At 39.1% G+C, this 20039-nt stretch overlaps 1 protein-coding gene across 1 annotated transcript; it reads right to left on the reverse strand.

Moving 5' to 3' along the window:
• Positions 1-3414: 3414 nt before the first annotated feature.
• mns1 (meiosis-specific nuclear structural 1) lies at positions 3415-19450 on the reverse strand. Its single transcript, XM_028823574.2, has 10 exons — positions 19338-19450; positions 18839-19063; positions 14638-14765; positions 14412-14514; positions 12981-13210; positions 9413-9629; positions 9000-9107; positions 6902-7159; positions 6082-6207; positions 3415-3813 (listed from the first exon to the last, which is right to left on the reverse strand). Exons 1-10 carry the CDS (start codon positions 19338-19340, stop codon positions 3703-3705), a joined length of 1509 nt encoding a protein of 502 aa, XP_028679407.1. The 5' UTR covers positions 19341-19450; the 3' UTR covers positions 3415-3702.
• Between the last annotated feature and the right edge of the window lie 589 nt (positions 19451-20039).

Genomic DNA, 20039 nt, shown 5'->3' on the forward strand with positions numbered 1-20039 from the left:
GATGAGGTGGCTCGGGCATCTGATCAGGATGCCTCCTGGACGCCTCCCTGGTGAGGTGTTCCAGGCACGTCTAACCGGGAGGAGGCCCCGGGGAAAACCCAGGACACGCTGGAGGGATTATGTCTCTCGACTGGCCTGGGAACGCCTTGGGATTCTCCCGGAAGAGCTAGAAGAAGTGGCCGGGGAGAGGGAAGTCTGGGCATCTCTGCTCAAGCTGCTGCCCCCGTGACCCGATCTCGGATAAGCAGAAGAGGATGGATGGATGGGTATTAAAAATAATACATTATTATTAAAAACAAAACTTCTGAAATGTTATTTTTCTTTGTTTTATATCATGTTGAAAAGGCTTATAACATGTTAATAACATTAAAATTACTGCTTATACTGGAGACCTAAACTGTAACCATTATTCATTTTTGATTGTGTATACCTGTAACTGGACAAACTGGAGAAACTGGACAAGGGTGCAAAGGGCTTAGCATTGATGTTTTTCACAAAATCCATCCATCCATCCATTGTCCAACCCGCTGAATCCGAACACAGGGTCACGGGGGTCTGCTGGAGCCAATCCCAGCCAACACAGGGCACAAGGCAGGGAACCAATCCTGGGCAGGGTGCCAACCAACCGCAGGACACACACAAACACACCCACACACCAAGCACACACTAGGGCCAATTTAGAATCACCAATCCACCTAACCTGCATGTCTTTGGACTGTGGGAGGAAACCGGAGCGCCCGGAGGAAACCCACGCAGACACGGGGAGAACATGCAAACTCCACGCAGGGAGGACCCGGGAAGTGAACCCAGGTCCCCAGATCTCCCAACTGCGAGGCAGCAGCGCTACCCACTGCGCCACCGTGCCGCCCTTTTCACAAAATCTTTCTTGTGTAATTTTTAGGGGAGCAGTTTTAGATATCAGTAGCTGGCTCCTGAGCTCATTTTTCAAGGGGCTTTGTGCCTTTGAAACATCTGCATAGGATGTTAGGACAGCTTAGCCTTCAGGTAACTAAATTCACATAATGGAGTGAACAGTCTCAGTCTGTCATTTTTTTTTTTATTTTGTTTTTTATTTTTATTCCAGTATTTTCTCATGAGCTTACCTTTTTTAATTAAAGTTCAGTTCTAAAAATCATATTGGAAGGAGTAATCGCCCCCTTAATTAGGCTACTGTTAATCCTATTACCTTCTAATGTTTTAAGAGAGGGATTAATAAGCAAGCATTATATACACAAAGTCATCAAAAACGATGGGATTTCAAAATGCAATCTCTTTAAATACACAAGAAAGCTAATTTTTCAAAAATGTCTTAAATCACCAAAATTTAAGGAAAAATGCTAAGATTTGCATTGGGTGTGACAAGGATGGACGGGATTAGAAATGAGGACATTAGAGGGTCAGCTCAAGTTGGACAGTTGGGAGACAAAGTCAGAGAGGTGAGATTGTGTTGGTTTGGACATGTGCAGAGGAGAGATGCTGGGTATAATGAGAGAAGGGTTCTAAGGATAGAGCTGCCACGGAAGAGGAAGGCCTAAGAGAAGGTTTATGGATGTAGTGAGAGTGGACATGCAGGTGATGGGTGTAACAGAACAAGATGCAGAGGACAGAAAGATATGGAAGAAGATGATCCGCTGTGGCGACCCCTAACGGGAGGAGCCGAAAGAAGAAGAAGATTAGCACTTGCATTTCTGTTGAGTTTGCATGTTCTTCCTTTTCGTGAAGTGCTTTTCTCCAGATGCTATGGTTTTCCTCCCACATCCCAAAGATATGTGTAATAAGTGGGTTGACTATTCTAACTCCATCCCATGAGAGTGTCAGCTTTGTGAAGGTCTGATATCCCTCTACAACGAGGGTCTCCAACTTCGCTCCTGGAGAGCTACTGTGGCTGCAAGTTTTCATTCTAACCCTTTTCTTAATTAGTGACCAGTTTTTGCTGCTAATGAACTATTTCCCTTTATTTTACTGGACTTTTCTTGAGGCTCTAACTGCTGCATTGATTCTTTTTTCTTTAAAGGGCACCTAAACATAAATTTGATGTGAAGTGAGCCAACAGATGAGCAACTAAGGTGGGGCATCAAACTCCAACAAACTTCACTTCATTCAGTTTCTTAATTTGAAGCCAATTCTCGTTGCTAATTAAACCCATTATTTAATTCCTTGGTGCACATTCTGCCATGGCAGACATTTCCAAAACTGTTGATCTTCTTTTTTAAGATTGCTGTTAAAATGTTTTGTGGACCTGAGCAGATCGACATTACTGAGGCTTTCACCTTTCTTTATTTTCAGTTATGATGTGATGGACGCAGGTTGTTGTTTATGTGTTGTTACATTTTGTGTCTTAATATTGTTTGGTTGCTAATTAAAGAAATAATTAAGAGGCCTGAGTGTTAAGTTGTGCATCAATTAAAATTAAGGCAAAGAGTTAATTAGCAGCAAAATCTGCTCACTAATTAAGAAAAGGGTTAGCATGAAAACCTGCAGCCACAGGAGCTCTCTAGGACTGGAGCTGGAGACCCCTGCTCTACAAAGCTGGCCCAGTAGTGCAAAGAACCCAAAATTGGATTGAACAGATTTGAGGATGTTATGTTATCGCAGAATTTAAAATCATACCTCCATAAGTCTTGATGGCAGCATAATTCTCTGGAGTTTTTCTCAAGGTGTTTCCCCCCACATGGCACTGAGAGCATTATAGGACAAATGGTATGGAACCAGGGGAAAAGAAACGAGCACATCAGGTAAACTAATTTGTATTTTGCATTAAATAAATTGGTGTGAGGGAATGGAGACATGTTGTGTGCTAGTCAGACATGCAAAGAACAATTGTATTGTACTCTGTAACATGTGACAATATAACCCAGCTACAGGGGATGCACAAAACAGTGCGTTTCTTTGGGCCGGTCCCAAGCCCGGATAAATTTGTACGGTTACATCAGGAAGGGAATCCGGTGTATTTGCCTGATCAATATGCCGACAACAATACAAAAAGCCCAAACCTCCCAAAGGAAGCACGGTTTGCTGAAGAAAATGAGGATTTAGAGTTTAAAGTTGCAGACATTTGGCAGAAGCAGTTTTCTTGCCTTCAATTCAACCCTTGAAGGCATTGATTGCTGCTCCATAGTGTGCAGAACCTTACTATTATGTCATCTTTATCACAGTAGGGTTATTGTTTATGTGCATCACCATTTAATTTTTCTTCTGTTCTTATAGCTTGTTCATTGAAAAAGAACCCCGATTTTATAACAGTTTATCCACCCAGGCTTGAATTCTGATGGATTTTTAACTTATGTTAAAATGCACAGAAAGCAAGAGAGAGAATAATATTGTGATAAAAAGAAGTGTCTTCCCAACAGAGCATTAGCACTCAAGCAAAATTGTAAAACAAAATCTTCTTAGTGATACCATTTAGTTTCAGTCTTATTTACAAATTCAGACAGAAAATAAAACCTTTAATGTTCACATATACATCACAAACCCACTATTTATAAAAAGGCACTTCTGCCCATTTTATCAACAACCTAAAATGCTAAAAGTTATACTAGTCAAAATGATTATGTTTCGTCATTTTATCATCAAAGTAATAATAAATTATGTACAATACCTGGGTACTTTATTATATTTATTATCCTATGGTGTGCCTGCTGTAACTATACTGACAACAGTGACATCTAGTGGTACTCTTCTAAAGTGACCTTTAAAAGGAAATTATTTGTAGTCCCAGCCCTCTTCTGAAAATGGATCCACTTCCCTCTTCTGGAAAGTTTTTTGAAATTCTTCATCAAATAAATTAAGGTCTTCTTTACCTTTGAATATACCCTAAACATATAAAAAAAAAAAAAAAGGTTAAAAATCAATGGTTTACATTTGTAAACGTGGATAGCACTTAATAACTATTTAAAATGCACTTACCAGAAATACTGAATATTCTCCATACACATTCATACAACAGTTAAATGTACTGATCATTTTTGTACATTATTATGTTAAGTATAAAGAGTAAACATTGAGGTGAACATTTTCTAGTAGTCCAGATTAGATTAGGTGAAAACTGTCAGTCATAGTTATCATTAAAAAGCCTGTTCATTGGTGACAGTAATCTACATTTTTAATTGTTTAGATGATTTGTGTTGTCTCCATTGGTATTTGTGCTATTGTGCTGCACTCTGCTTTCTAAATTTAAACTACCAAACAGAAAGTGAAGCTAGTTTCTTTCACAGTTTATATCCACTACTTATTTATTAACTGGGGTTTTTAGCTGCTTTGAGCCCAGTGCTTCTAGGTTTGGATTTGGGTCCTCACACCCATCCATCCATCCATCCATTATCCAACCCGCTATATCCAGCCTCTAAAACACCCACATAATCAAGCTGTAGTTTTCACTGACCTGCCTGAAGATAGGCCTCATACCAGGCAGCCTGAGTCCAAACTCTACTAGCAGGCTTCAGCCTATCTGGATCCCAAAAATGGGGAAAAGTGTATAGTGGAGACATGTTGCATGTACAATAGACATACAAGTAACAATTTTTCTGTACTCTGCACATGTGGCAATACTATTTTTGCTACTCCTATCAATTCTTCCTAAGTAACTTGATAGTTTTTTGGCCTATTGTGACCCCCTACTCGCTGAAGAGTGGTACTGTAGGGTGTGAGGTTGAAATTTTGAGGCACACCACTGAGTCAGAGTTACTTGAACGAGTCCTTTCACATATTAGTCATCACATGTAGATAAGTCAGTCAGTCTGTGTCCAACCCGCTATATCCTAACTACAGAGTCACGGGGGTCTGCTGGAGCCAATCCCAGCCAACACAGGGCACAAGGCAAGAAACAAACCCCGGGCAGGACGCCATCCTGGGTCCTCACAACCCTGTAAGGTAAATAACAAATGAACATCTCATCTGGCACAGGTTTCAGCTTTCTGTGCTCTGCTACAAGGTTAGGCTCCAGTTCTTCTTAACCCAGAACAGTAGAAACAGGTAATGAATGATATTGGGTGGATGGGTTATTTTGTTGTAATGAGACAATGTACACATTTTCAATTGCTATAGTTCACGTATTGTCATAAATGTAAGCTTCTAAGAGCCTGACAGACCATGAGAACTTGAGTTGTGGCAGGAGACGGATGATACGGTGCTTGCCAATGATCAGCCAGATCTGTCACTGTTGTTAACAATAATGCTGAGATGTAAATACATTAACACTGCACAGCTTTAATAAAGATGGTCTTTATAAACTCCCAGTGCAGTGCAGTAAAATACATTTTCAAGAAAAGGCCAAATCAGTATTTTTTTTTTATTTTATAATTCTTTGCATTTATATAGCGCTTTTCTCACTACTCAAAGCGCTCAGCAATTGCAGGTTAACTCTTTCAGGGCTGATGTCGACTTTTGTCAAAAGGAGGAGTTGATGATGGTAATCAACTAAACTGTGAAAAAAAACAACTGTTATGTTTTAGTTGGATTCTCGTTGTCTGGAGGAACGTTAGATTCATTGGTTTGACCAAAATTTCCTGCGCTCGCGTGAGTAGCAAGGCGCAAACAATGGCAAAAATGGGACTGAGATCTGGCGAGAGATCAAAGCGAATGCGTAAAGCAAAATACTCCGCAGACGACATTTTGCCTATTATCTCTGAACTGGACTATGACTTGTCTGACTCTGATTTTGATACAAGTCATCGAAAACGAATGTGAGGCTTCAGCTTCAGCTGTATTGGTCCCCAGCTAATCGTGGTACTGACAATATTCACCAGGTAGAACTGCCACTTAACAATTATAAGAGGTAGAAACCACCATGATTGCTGCTGCTGCTGCCCCAGCCACGTGAAGACAGCCTGGCAGCAAACCTGCTGCACATTCTTCATAAACTGGCAGCCACAGCATGCAGCAACAGACGTTTTATGTTGATTTCTGTGTGAAACCATTGCTTTTCAGAAACTGTTTTTTGGAAAAAAATATTCAGCCCTCAAAGAGTTAAGGGTCTTGCTCAAGGGCCCAACAGAGCAGAGTCCCTATTGCCATTTACGGGATTCGAACCGGCAACCTTCCGATTGCCAGTGCAGATCCCTAGCCTCAGAGCTATGATCTTACCTTAGGAAGGTACCCAAGCAGCTTACTGGCATGCTGTTTGAGCAGTTTCTGTCTTTCTTCCTCAATGATTTGATGGCGGATAGCTTCTTGCTGGAGCTCAATTTCACGTTCCTGTTGTTCACGTTCCTGTTTAATACATAGCAGTTATTTAGGTCAAAACTGGGTATACTTTAATAAGATATAGTTCATAGCATTTTTTTGGTTTGAAGAATAAATTGCACACATTTAAATTAGTAAGTACTACAGTCAATATCAATTAATAAAATATATAAAATCAGGAGATAATGGCATTAGAGATTGTCCAAAGAAAAGTTAACCAGATTCAGGCTCCGAGTGGTGACAACAAATGAAAGTAAATAGTAGATCTGAGGGACATATTTATGAAGCGATTATGAATAAAGTTCTTCAGTGGATATACAACTGGAATCTGACTATGTGGAGATCAAACAAATGTTAAAATTATTATAATTTTTAAAACAAGAAAGGTTTTTCACAACCCATGTTGAAAGTATATGGACACAGTCCTTTAATTGCAGCTGGTGCCAAGAAGCACATTAGGGACTTTAAAATCTCAACTTGACACTGCTTCTTAATATCACCAACTGAGCAGTGTTTGGCTGACTCATCTGTTCTTCTTTATCTTTGTGTTGTTACACAAAAGAAACCTGAAGTGCTTAACAGCACAATAACTACAAATTCTGCGTTTGATCTGGGCAGGGCTTTACTTATCCAGATCCCGTGGGACTAAGGATTAAATTAATTTCAAAAGATCAAACGGAGCAGTTCAGTGGTTCTCTCTCTCTTTCTGGATCATACTTACTTTGTCAGCCAGGAACTGCTTCCTTCGGTCTTCCAGAAGTTTCTCCACAGCTCTGCGATGTTCCAATTGCTTCATTCGCCGTTTCTGAGCATTCATTTGCTCAATACGGTCATCCTCTGCAAACTTTGCCATCATAACTCGTCTGAATTCTTCTTCTTCCTCTTTCTCTGCCTGTTGCCGAAGTTGCTTAAAGGCCATTTGCTCCCTGAAGGTTTGTTGCATCTCCAGCCTCTGCCGAATTCTCTTCTCCATTTCTTCCTATGAAAAAAAGAATAAACTATATTAAGGATGTTTCAGATTAATGTGAGTGAGTGAATATGCACCTCTTTTCTGAATAGAATCCCTCCAACTAGCCCACCTTATTCACTCACTGCACACTATCTTTCTTCTATTCCTATAACCTGCCTGAAAATAAAGTCACACTTCCTCAGCTTTGGTCTTTGGTCAGGATTTTAGATAGAATGAAACCTGGGCTCTTGTCCGACACTCCCACACTCTGGTCTTTTATAATGAGGCCCTTAGAACTGGAAAATACTCCATCTGCTTTCCTTCCTGGCCTTGTGTGTTTATTAGCACTAGTTTTCTTTTCTGTGCTCTTCTTACTTATTTTACCCTACCTCATTAAGACTATTCCCACCTCTTCCCTCCCATCCACTTTTTGACTTTATAAACATTTGGTGACATAAAATGCATATCTAGAAGTATATTATTTTAATAAGTTGTTATATAAACCAACAGTCAGAAATTTTCTATTGAGCAGAAAAGCCACCTGTATAAAAAGCATACCTACAACATCTTTGAAAGGCACTGAAAGAAAAATTCCAGGTAACTTCCATCCATTCATCAATTATCCAACCCGCTATATCCTAACTACAGGGTCACGGGGGTCTGCTGGAGCCAATCCCAGCCAACACAGGGCGCAAGGCAGGAAACAAACCCCGGGCAGAGCACACACACACCCAGCACACACCAAGGACAATTTAGAATCGCCAATGCACCTAACCTGCATGTCTTTGGCATGTGGGAGGAAACCCACGCAGACACGGGGAGAACATACAAACTCCACGCAGGGAGGACCCGGGAAGCGAACCCAGGCCTCCTTACTGCGAGGCAGCAGCGCTACCCACTGCGCCCCGTACCGCCCAAGTCATTTTCACATATCTTGATTTGCATTTCAGACACCTCAAATTGAAAATAGAGTGTTACCTCAAAATGATTTTAAGATATCAGTCAGTCATCCTCCAATCCGCTATATCCTAACCCAGGGTCACGGGGGTCTGCTGGAACCAATCCCAGCCAGCACAGGGCGCAAGGCAGGAACAAATCCCGGGCAGGGCGCCCGCCCACCACAGGACACACACACCCACACACCAAGCACACACTAGGGACAATTTAGAATCGCCAATGCACCTAACCTGCATGTCTTTGGCATGTGGGAAGAAACCCACGCAGACACGGGGAGAACATGCAAACTCCACGCAGGGAGGACCCGGGAAGCAAACCCAGGTCTCCTAACTGCGCCACCATGCCGCCCTCTAGGTAACTTCTTTAAGTTAAATGAATTTACTTTATATTGCTCCTTTTACAGCAAAAGACACCACAATAGGCCGTTTAAATGGTGTTCTTAGCCTGCTTGGGTTATTTTGCAACAGTTTTTCCACTTGCTTCTACAGTTATTTACTGAGCCATACGAGTTCAGACTCCACATGTTGCTACAAAGCCCACATTATTACAACTTCACTGTAAGTGTGATGCTTCTGATTGTATCCAATAAGCATGAAGCAGCAGTCTGATCATTTTAATATGTGAATAGGAGTGTGGGCATAAATGTGAACAGGCCCTGTGTGCGTTATTTTTTGCTTTGCATCTGTTGTTTCTGGGATAGCCTCTGACTCCCTGCAACCCTGTAATGGATCGGAGATTTTTAAAGTACTGTATGTTATTTACTTGTACTGTAATAACCTTGTGCTAAAGCAAAAACAGTGTGAACAAAATATGGACAACTAACAACATAACCTGACTTATATTTTAACAGATATACACAGCAGTCAATCGTGAAGGAGTGACAAACAGTTTGAGGCACTCTGAAATGACTTACAATTTCTCTTTGTCTTTCAGCCTCCTCTTGCTCTTCAAGATACAACTCCTCTCTGATATTCTCCATTTGGTCACGCTGTTGCTGTTCCATTTGAATTTGTTCTGCCAGCTGTGGTTCAAATGTAAAATTGAGTATATTCTGAAAACAGCTTCAAATACAAAAAATATATACAATGGCTACAATAGCTTTGTTGATAAGAATGTTTATCTCTATTTGCTTCTGGATGATTGGGTCTCATTTGCAAAAGACATTTTAAACTCGGATGGGTTCAATAAAGAAATAACATACATATAAAAAGTAATGAATAGTTTAAAAACTCTTTGGAAGTGTTTGCAGAAGTGAATTTTAGATAAAGTTATTGGTTTAGGCAATATCTTATTACTCAATATAACATAAAAGCATAAACTTTTGACCTTTTTCTGAAGAAGTAATTTTCTCTCTTCTCTTTCCTGGACTTTAGCCATTCTGTCTTCTTCCCGGCGCTGCTGAAAATTAGCAAACTCCATGATTTTCCGGTTTTCTTCTTCCATTCTTTCACGCTCCATACGTCTCCACTCTGTCTGGCGCTCGGTGAATTCTTTAATATATCTCTGAGTAGCTGTCATTTTTTCCAATTTTAATTGTCTTTCCCTGCAAACACAGCAGTTAATAAATATAGTATATGAACACAAACACATATTAAAATTGTAGATATACGTGTACATATACAGTACTATGTGTGTGATGAAATCCTGGCTGATACCTGACAAAAAAAAACACTTCTCCCCATTTCTAGATGGGGAAAAATATGCATATGTTTTTATACAGGTCAATATATTTGTACTCAAAACTAGGTTAATTTGGAATCACCAATGACGCTATTATCATTTCTGTGGAAGGAAACCTATGTAAAACTGGGGTGAACTTAACACCTGTAGACACACAGAAGATACTCTAGAGCACCAAGATGGCCCTGGTGTCTGATGTCACTGTCAATTTTCTAAACTTACTTTTTCATTAAATAGTTATGGAGATTCTGAGCCTACACCAGCCGCTTTTGACACAAGGCTAGAAACAGTTCTGGATGAAATGCCAGTCAACTACAGGGTACATTGAGGTACACTCCCTCACTTATTCATAATGGGTATATTTACAATCATAAATAAACCTAATAAGAATATCTTTGCTATACTGGAGCACCAGGAGAAAATCAATACAAACACTGAGAGAACATGCAAACTTCACACAGATAGTGACCATGCCATCAGGGATGCCCAGACTGCTGGAGCTGAGAGGCATCAGTGCTAACCACAGTTATGACCACCAAAATGAACATTTGGATATAGCTCAAAATCCATTTCAAGATATCTTAGAATGACATCCTGGTCACTTTCAGATAGCTTAAATAAACTTTAAGATATCTTAAAATCGGGTGGCGCAGTGGTAGCGCTGCTGCCTTGCAATAAAAAAACCTGGGTTCGCTTCCCGGGTCCTCCCTGTGTGGAGTTTGCATGTTCTCCCCATGTCTGCGTGGGTTTCCTCCAACAGTCCAAAGACACACAGGTTAGGTGCATTGGCGATCCTAAATTTTCCCTAGTGTGTGCTTGGTGTGTGGGTGTGTGTGTCCTATGGTGGGCAGGCGCCCTGCCCGGGATTTGTTCCTGCCTTGCGCCCTGTGCTGGCTGGGATTGGTTCCAGCAGACCCCCCCGTGACCCTGGGTTAGGATATAGTGGATTGGAGGATGACTGACTGATATCTTAAAATCATTTTGAGGTAACACTCTATTTGCAATTTGAGGTGTCTGAAATGCAAATCAAGATATGTGAAAATGACTTGGGCAGCGCAGTTGTAGCGCTGCTGCCTCGCAGTAAGGAGACCTGGGTTCGCTTCCCAGGTCCTTCCTGCATGGAGTTTGCATGTTCTCTTTGTGTCTGTGTGGGTTTCCTCCTGGTGCTCTGGTTTCCTCCCACAGTCCAAAGACATGCCGGTTAGGTGCATTGGCGATTCTAAGTTGTCCATAATGTGTGCTTGGTGTGTGGGTGTGCGCCCTGCGGTGGGCTGGCACCCTGCCCGGGGTTTGTTTCCCACCTTGCACCCTGTGTTGGCTGGGATTGGCTCCAGCAGACCCCCTTGACCCTGTAGTTAGGATATAGCGGGTTGGATAATGGATAGATGACTTTGACTGTAATTGTTTATGTTTTTAATGGGACTTCTTTTCATTTTAAGATATCATGAAATAAAGTAACTATATTTTGAATTGCACAGGAGTTTTTGTTTCTTAAATATTTTGCTTATGATCTAGGAAAATGCACAAGAAACTTTTTTCAAAGAAATCTGGAAATACATTTAAGATGTAACATCAAAATGCATTTCAGAAATCTAAAAATGGTCTAGGTGTTACTTTAAAATATCCAGAAACTGAATTAGATATTTTCAAATACTTTGCAGATACCTTTACATTGACACATGTTTGAGACAACCAAAATACATTCTTAAGATATGTCCAGTCTCAAATGAATTCCCCGATATCTTAAAATGGACCTCTGCTCCATCTGAGATATCTTAAAATGTATTTTAAGGTACTGTATTTCACATTTTATTTCAATATATCTGATTTTTTTTCAGATATCTGAAATACAATTAAATATTTCAAGATATCTTAAATTCAACAGGAAATTCCTTTAAAAAGAGAAGGAAATTTTATAGGGCATGATTTTGAGATAGTTCCAAATTAATTTCAGATATCTTAAAATGCATACGAGGTCAATGTGAAATATATGAATATGTATTTGAGATATCTTGAAATTCAGAGAAAGGTATTTTTAGATATCTGACAATTTAATTTACATATCATGAAATGAATGGGAGATATTTCAAAATATATTTTTGATAGCTTAAAATATACAGGGAACTTATTTTGGGATGTCTTGATTTCAGTTATAAATATCTAAAAAGGTAAACTGCATTTTAAGATAAGTGAAATTAATTTTGTGCTATTTCTAAATGTTAATTTGACTACCCACAATAAATGCAAAAAACAAAAAAATCATTAAAACTTCTATTAAGTATGAAAAGAATTGACAGAAGTAAGACAATAATAGGCCACTATATGGTAATAGGGCTTACTGACATATTATCTAAGGGAAAATGCAGTAGAAAACCACCAGAGGGTGCTGTATGCATGGTGGTGAGTGGGGAGTGGGTGTGGAGTGGGGTACAGCAGCACAAAACAAGAAGAACCATTTCTAATATTTCCCTTTATGTTTTTCTTTTTATTCAAACAAAAAAAGAACTGTTTTTAGGAAATATTACTTATGTATTTATTTTTATTTTGGTCAGTAAAATGTTCTGCCACTTTTCTCACTTTTAGGTATCAGCTTGTCAGAGCACTCACCTTTAATTTGTATACAGTACCAGTACTTAATGTAGTGTGTTAATCAGTTCAAGTACACTGTACACATATTTCAGAAGTACTCTATTCATTAAGGTCAGCAGAGCGGTTAGGGCTTCTCAGATCTAGACATCTTGGTTCAAATCCTTGCCCAGTCACCATTCACATTTGCAGGCCCCCCCAATCCCCATTTTTGTTAGTCTATTCTGGGTATCCCGAATTTCCTCCAACATCTGACTGTTTCCCATGATGGACCACTATCCCATCCATGATTTGTTTCTGCCTTACACCAGAGGCTCTCAAGATCAACGATGGATGGATGGAGACATTAAAAAATACCTTAATTTTCAGTACCTCTCATATCAAAGTAACTCCAGTTATCCATCCATTTACTAACCTGGTTATCCAGTACGGGATCACAGGAAATCAGTGTCCATCCTGGAAGCATAAGGTGTAAAGTAAAAACACTTTCTAACACTCTTCCAAATGTGGACACCCCACAGAGCTATGAATCTTTCTTTAAGTTTGTTCTCCCCAAACTTTCTATGGTGGAACCTTGTAGTCAGAGTATAGTTACACCCATCTTTTTGGTATAAAACGTAGAACTTACGTCTGATCCTCTTCATAAATTTTTCTAACAATTTCATCAATCAACAGCTTGTCTTTTAAAAATTCTTCATAGGCTTCTTGCTTTATCCTTTCCTTTTCCTCAAGCTGCTGTTCCAGGTCCTGCTGGTAGTGAACCATCTCTTCATAGCGTCTCTTTTCAGCTTTAAGCTCCTCTTCTGACACTTTTTCATGCTCCTGTTTCATTTTTTGGAGCATTTCTGCTTCTTCTCTCTGCAGATAAAACATTATGGTTATGAAAGGTAAAATATTTATAGAATCTTAAGGGCATTTTAACAAAAAATACATATAAAGAAAAATTCAATTCATAATCTGAAGCGTACTGTGTATATATTGTATTTAGTTATTATATATTCATATATTATATATATATTATAATATACTCTCTATATATATATTTTTATTACATTAGATCATTTTTGTTTTATACAGTATATTGCATACACACACACACACACACACACATATATATATAATTATTTTCCATCTTGAAGACTACATTTCCTTATGCAATTTCCTTATGGATAGCTTAATTAGCTGAAGAATATTTCATGCATGCCAGCACAGTGGTTACCGTTGCCACCTCACATTTTTGTTGAATTGAATCCTATTCCCAGCGTGCTCAATATCTATGTAATAATTTAACATTTTCTTTGTGTCTACGTAAGCTTTTTCCGAGTGCTCAACTTGGCAACCCAAAGTTCACTTGTCATGTTCACAGAGCAGGCTCACGTGCACTGTTCGATAGACTGCTACTATCTCATGATAACAACAATAGGCACAAAGGAGAAATGTTCCTTGGAGAGGGCCCAGTCCATCACGGAGCAGATGGGACAAAAAAACTAATTAAAAAAAAAAAAAACAAAAAAAAAAAAAACCATTTTTATAAGAATTAAATATTTCAGTGACTACAATAAGATTTATTTCTATAGCATATTTTAATAAACAGGATGGAGCTCAAAGTACTTCACAAAATGTCAATGTACTGTTTATTTTTAAATTGTGCTCTTCATAAAGTCAAGTCAGAACGTTGCACACACTATCATAAAAATGGAAAATCCATTCATGCATTTCTAAACCCAAGTAGTCATGGGAAGCAACAGACTATCCCAGATGCATTGATCAGAAGACAAGTAGCAGCCCTGGAGAGAATGCCACTCACTCCATTGCAACACACACTCTTGTACATCCCAAATGTACTCAAAGTTACCCAATTAACTCAACACGTCCATCTTTTGCTGAGAACGGGCAAACTCTACGCAGACAATGGCTGGGCAAAGTACAAGAAGCTGGGCAGCAGCGTTGTGAGGCAGCCGGACTAATACCTGCATCCTATGTCAACCAAAATGACACAAAAATGTATCATTTACATAGAAAAACACACACACACACACCCACTTCAAGTACTACTTACTAACTGATCGTATTTTAGCGCATCTTTTTCGGCTATCTGGGCAGCTCTCTCTCTGTTCAAATAAGCTGCTTTTAGCTTCAGTTCCAACTCACGAAGTTCAATGCTAGAAAAAACAAAATCCAAAATGTGAATGTACAGATAGTTTTTGAACTGAAAATCGCTTTGCTGGATTCTAGATCACCACTGTGCTCTATAAATACAACATTCTTGTTATGTTTTTTGTTACCTGTTTTCTCTGATCCGTTGTCTGATTTTCTCATCCTTCAGTTTTTCATAATTTATCCTTGATAGTTCTTTAGCCATCCTTTCTTCCTGTTCAAACTGTTGTTCTTTCATTATTCTTTCATTTTCAGCCTAATTAAAAAAAAAAAAAAAACTATATTTGCCCTACAAAAATCAAAACAATGGACGCTCTTAGCACATGAATGTTTCCATGATAACGTCAGGCTTACAGTTTTTGTGCACAGTTGACAATATTCAATGGGTTATAAAACTGTGGTCATTAATAAATGAAAAATTATAACTCAATGGCAAATTGTTAAAGAGCACAGATAGCCCATGTACTTAAAGAAAGGTAAGCCAGTTAAAATCCAGTTTCTGAACAACTGTGTAGGGTTATCCAGGTGGGACATACTGTATAGGACAGTTTCAGCTTAGGACTTTAAAAAAGATGAGGTGCTACATAGTGTACATTGTGTTTTGGACATTACATTTAACCTGGCTTACCTGGAAGATGGGAGGAAAATAACTTAATGGACACAATCAAGTGAAACCACATAAAAAGTCTGGAGCAACAATTACAAGTTGCCTTATTAATATTTTCCACCTTTTCTGCAATAGTGTAAATTTGACCAAGGTACTGGACTGTATGTGTAAGTCAGTAGACTTACTGTACGACTCTGAATGGGTTTTTTAAACTGAGCACATACCAGTTTTAAAAAATAAATTATATTATAGCATTGTACTTGTGTAGAACCTTGGGATGACAATGGCTATACAAAAGACGCAACATAGAAGCATAAGGTTGTTAGTGCAATCAATACCACTCTCTGAGAAGATCATTTAAACCTACCTACCTGCGTTTTATTTATTAAAAATATAAACAATTGCACTATGCCCCTGCAGCTATAAAAAGTCAGAATCAGAATATCTTTATTGTCATTGTAACAAATACAATGAAATTAGGTGCAGTCCCTGTGGTGTCAAAATATAAATAAATATAATTACAAAAGGATAGGAAAGGATAAGAAGAAATGAGGTAGAACACAAACATTCAACACAAGACCTTAATTGCGCATGAACACTATTACACAAGATGTCATCTATTGCACTGCTGCATTGGAGGTGATTAGGTGGCATTCAGAGCCCTAATAGCAACAGGGTAGAAACTGTTATTCAGTCCGTGAGTCTTTGTTTTGATGCTCCTCTATCTTTTGCCTGATGGCAACTGTCTTGGAATAGTGTGGGACTTGTCTTGACCAACAAATCTAGTTCCAGAGTCAATGCTGTGCATGGCCTTCAACAATATCTAACTTGATATTTTTCAACTTCCTACATGAGATCCAGCTCATTACCTGCCAGAGAAGTTACATTTCACATTCCCAGAGCCAGTTTTCATTGCCAAGGTTTAATATGCTTGGATATGTCCTGCTCTTGTCTGTTGCATTACTGGCATTGTACTCAACTCAATCATTCATCTTGTGGGCAGCTTCCTGAGACAGAATTGACTGAGCTACAGTAAATGGGACACACTGCCATCAGGTGCACACCAGTGAACTCCATGCTTTGGCCTTGCTCTAGGAGTAGATCCTAGTATTCCTTTTCGAGACAATGTATTCTTTGATTTATCCGAGACCATCGTGAGGCTTTTTACTAAATGGTTCTTTGTCTGTTTCACCCCCCTACTGCCAACCCTATTACCCTAGGAACCTTATTATCGACCGTGCTAGCTGTATCAGCTGTGCCCAGTGGAGGGTGGGAAACCTGCCGGCCTAGGTAATTCTGACTTTCATGATGTAAAAACTGGGCGGCACGGTGGCGCAGTGGTAGCGCTGCTGCCTCGCAGTTAGGAGACCCGGGTTCGCTTCCCGGGTCCACCCTGCGTGGAGTTTGCATGTTCTCCCCATGTCTGCGTGGGTTTCCTCCGGGCGCTCCGGTTTCCTCCCACAGTCCAAAGACATGCAGGTTAGGTGGATTGGCAATTCTAAATTGGCCCTAGTGTGTGCTTGGTGTTTGTGTGTGTCCTGCGGTGGGTTGGTTCCTGCCTTGTGCCCTGTGTTGGCTGGGATTGGCTCCAGCAGACCCCCGTGACCCTGTGTTCGGATTCAGCGGGTTGGAAAATGGATGGATGGATGGATGATGTAAAAACTGACTACCACTGATTTGCTCATTTCTGTCTACCGACTGTGGCCCTCCAGAGGTTTGTTTTTCTCCTATGGCCGATCGTAGGACTTTATTCCTTTCCTCTCTTCTGCATCAGCTGGTTAAACAAATCACAAGAACTTCATCGACATCCTAAATAAACAGAAACCGCTACTGATTGTTTAATTTGCTTTTGTATCTTTTCATTAAGTTTAATAACATCAAATTGTTTCTACTCAATGGGTTCTCATTTACATATGCCTAGGTAAACTGTAGATACATACTGTATATATTTATTTTTATATACCTGTTTATTAATTAGACCTGGTTGTTAAATTATCAGCCTTAATGTATCAATATTTTAATTAGAAAACCTTTTTCCTGATACGAGTGAAGGTTTGTTTTGTACTTTAGTGGTTACATTTGCTAAACAATACCGGATTGATTTTGTATTTAGTATAATTACATTTATTAGAAATTATCATAGTATTAATTAATGATAATCCAAGTAAAAGTAGTACATCTTTGTTTTTGTTGATAAATCTGTGCAAAGCACCTTGAGTTGCATGTTTATTTATATAGCACCTTATCATACATTAAGTTATTATTAAAGTCATTATTATTAGGGGAACTTACCTTCAGGTAAAATAGTTTTAAGGATCACTTAGGTGCACAAGCACAAGGTTACTTTTTTAAACAGTGTCTAGTAATCTAGTTCAGGTTAGATGTGGTTTAACTTTGTATTTATTGAATTTTTAACTCATTTTAACAAGACAGGTCAACTATTTTTATGTGTGTAGAGTACTATTAGGACAGTATATACAGTTTATAAAATACCTTATTATGGTACACTCTGTAAAAAGTGCTACGTATTATAATAATAATAATAATAATTAATAATAATAATTGGCTTAATTAAAAAATCATCAAACAATATAATAATATTATGAAGTGCAAAGCTAGATCTAAGAACAAATTACTGAACTGTCAAAACAAAACACATCCTTCAGTCATTTGTTTTACAACAAGAAGTAGCCAAAAATTATTGAAAATGAGCAGACACAAAATGCACGCAAGTAGATGTGTGCAAGTGTGATGCTTAGAAAATGAATGAGCAATGTTTGAGATTTAACTGACTTTGTACTGGACATAATAATGGACACACAGGAGTGAATCAAAGACGGCAATACTGCTGTGGTCATCAGTAATAAATGTGTCATGAATGTATTAAGAATAGGCAACTGCCCAAAAACACCCTGCCAAAGGCAGTCCTGTGGTCTGGAACAGACTGTTGATGAAAAGGGGAGACCAGCACGATTTCTGCTAAGAAACAGATGGGTGTTAGTCAGCCAATTAACAGCACAATACAGCAATGGTGCCAAAAGTAGTTTTTCAAAATCGCACAACTCATTGTTCATGTCATAGATGGGGCATACCAGCCAGAAAACCAACAAACCTCCACCCCTGTCATCAAAAACCAAAATATTTGCAGTTGCAGCAATCAATGAAACACCAGCGCTATACACAGATCTAGAAATAAGAAACATCACTTAATATGATGAATCCAGATTCCAGCAATTCACACTGACACATTTTTAGAATATTTTTTTCTGTCCTTAAAACTTTAAACATAAAATTATTTATTTGTAAGTGATGCTGAATGAAAGCCACGTAAAATATAATGAAGAAATCTGTAGTTCTCTAAAAAGCTATGCACGTTTAGTACAGATTATGGTTTGCCTAAACTTTTTGATATTTTAAATTGCCTCGAGAAAGGGTTTAGTTTATTTGTGTTTGTCAAATGCCGAGTCTCTTCAGTGTTATATAAAAAGTATATCAGCGACTGGCTTTGTGTGCATTCAGGTTTGAAAACTGTGGTATCAGTTATTAATTATAATCCGCACACATATATATTAATTATATATATATATGTGTGCGGACCTTAAGAAGAGTGTGCGTTTAACAATCTCTTATTAGGCGCTTAGCTCAAATAAAAACAAACGGTATGTGGGGTTAATGGAAGGGTTAGGAAGAATGTGGCTTGAATGTTCTCCTATTGTAAGCACCTGCTGAAGGGCTTCCTCCATGCGCCTCTCATTTTGCGCGTCGTTCAGTCTTCTCTGATACCGTTTATTTTCCAGGCGCTCCTCGCTGATCATATTGGCCTCCATCATTTTCTCCTGAGTCAGATGCTTCAACCGATCCTCCCGCTGGAACTCCTGTTGTCTTGTTTTCAGAATCATTTTTTCCTGCTGCTTGTGTGTCAAGTTACGTCGCTGACTCATTGAAGCCTGTAAAACGTAACACATTTTTATTACGAAAATGTGAACGAAAGTAAAATGCAGACAATCCCGTAATGCGAATCCCTGAAAAGGTTATTTCAAACTTTCGGTCTCTTGGCTCCTCTTTTAACACCATTTGAATTGTATAGCTTTACGTTCGGTATCAAAGTCGTGTTTTAACTCGTACCGTACTTTTTATTATTTATCATTCCAATTATACATTATTTTGGGAAAAATTATACACTGCTACAAAACAATCCATTTAATAATACTGCAAACTTACCATCAGTCTGCAATTTTAAAATATATATATATATATATATACAAAATATAGGGGAGGTGCAGTACTTCTCCAGTTCCCGATGCTCTAGTTTACACCCCTGTCGCCTGGGTAACCTGGCGCCTTTTTTACACCTTAACATAAAGGCTATTGATTGGCTTAAATGCGCACAAAGCGGTTTTGGTAGCTTAGCGACTGCAAAATATGCGTGAAAATCTGCGCAGCGAACAGTTTGATTTGTTGCCGCAACCAAAGTAGGCGAGCACTGTGCCGGAAGTTCAGCTGGATTGGCTGACACCTGCAGCTGATTTGGAAGCGGGCGGGATATGAAGAGGGCAGCACGTAAGGATTTGTTGGGGTTTGGTATTTCATTATGCTGCAGGTACAGCCTCGTCTGTCATGGGAGCTTACATACATGTAAGTAATAATAAATAAGGTATTGTAGCGACCTCCGCGTCAGGCTCAAAAAGAGAAGAAAAAAAAAACAGGCAGACGTAGTAAAGTCTCACCAAAAAGTTTTTGCTTGAACAATCAAGAAAAAGAGCGCCGACCTCGTAACCCCAAATACACCCCCTTTTAAGCACCCTCTCCAAACCCTACTCCCATCCCGGGTCCCGCGCCCCCCCTTACCGCCTCAATCAATACCCCGCTGTCAGTCTTCAGTGCTGCACTCCGCACTCCCTCAATCGGACCTAACAGTCAGTC

Source organism: Erpetoichthys calabaricus, chromosome 17 (genome assembly GCF_900747795.2).
Source record: "Erpetoichthys calabaricus chromosome 17, fErpCal1.3, whole genome shotgun sequence".
In the NCBI taxonomy this organism is placed as follows: Eukaryota; Metazoa; Chordata; class Cladistia; order Polypteriformes; family Polypteridae; genus Erpetoichthys; species Erpetoichthys calabaricus.

Excerpts from the sequence above, each read along its gene's own strand:
- mns1 (XM_028823574.2), bottom strand. Across the intron at positions 14,766-18,838 it reads TGGAGGAAGCCCTTCAGCAG|GCTGAAAATGAAAGAATAAT; the intron begins GTGCTTACAATA and ends TTTTTTAATTAG. Across the intron at positions 9,108-9,412 it reads AATTACTTCTTCAGAAAAAG|CTGGCAGAACAAATTCAAAT; the intron begins GTCAAAAGTTTA and ends TTTGAACCACAG.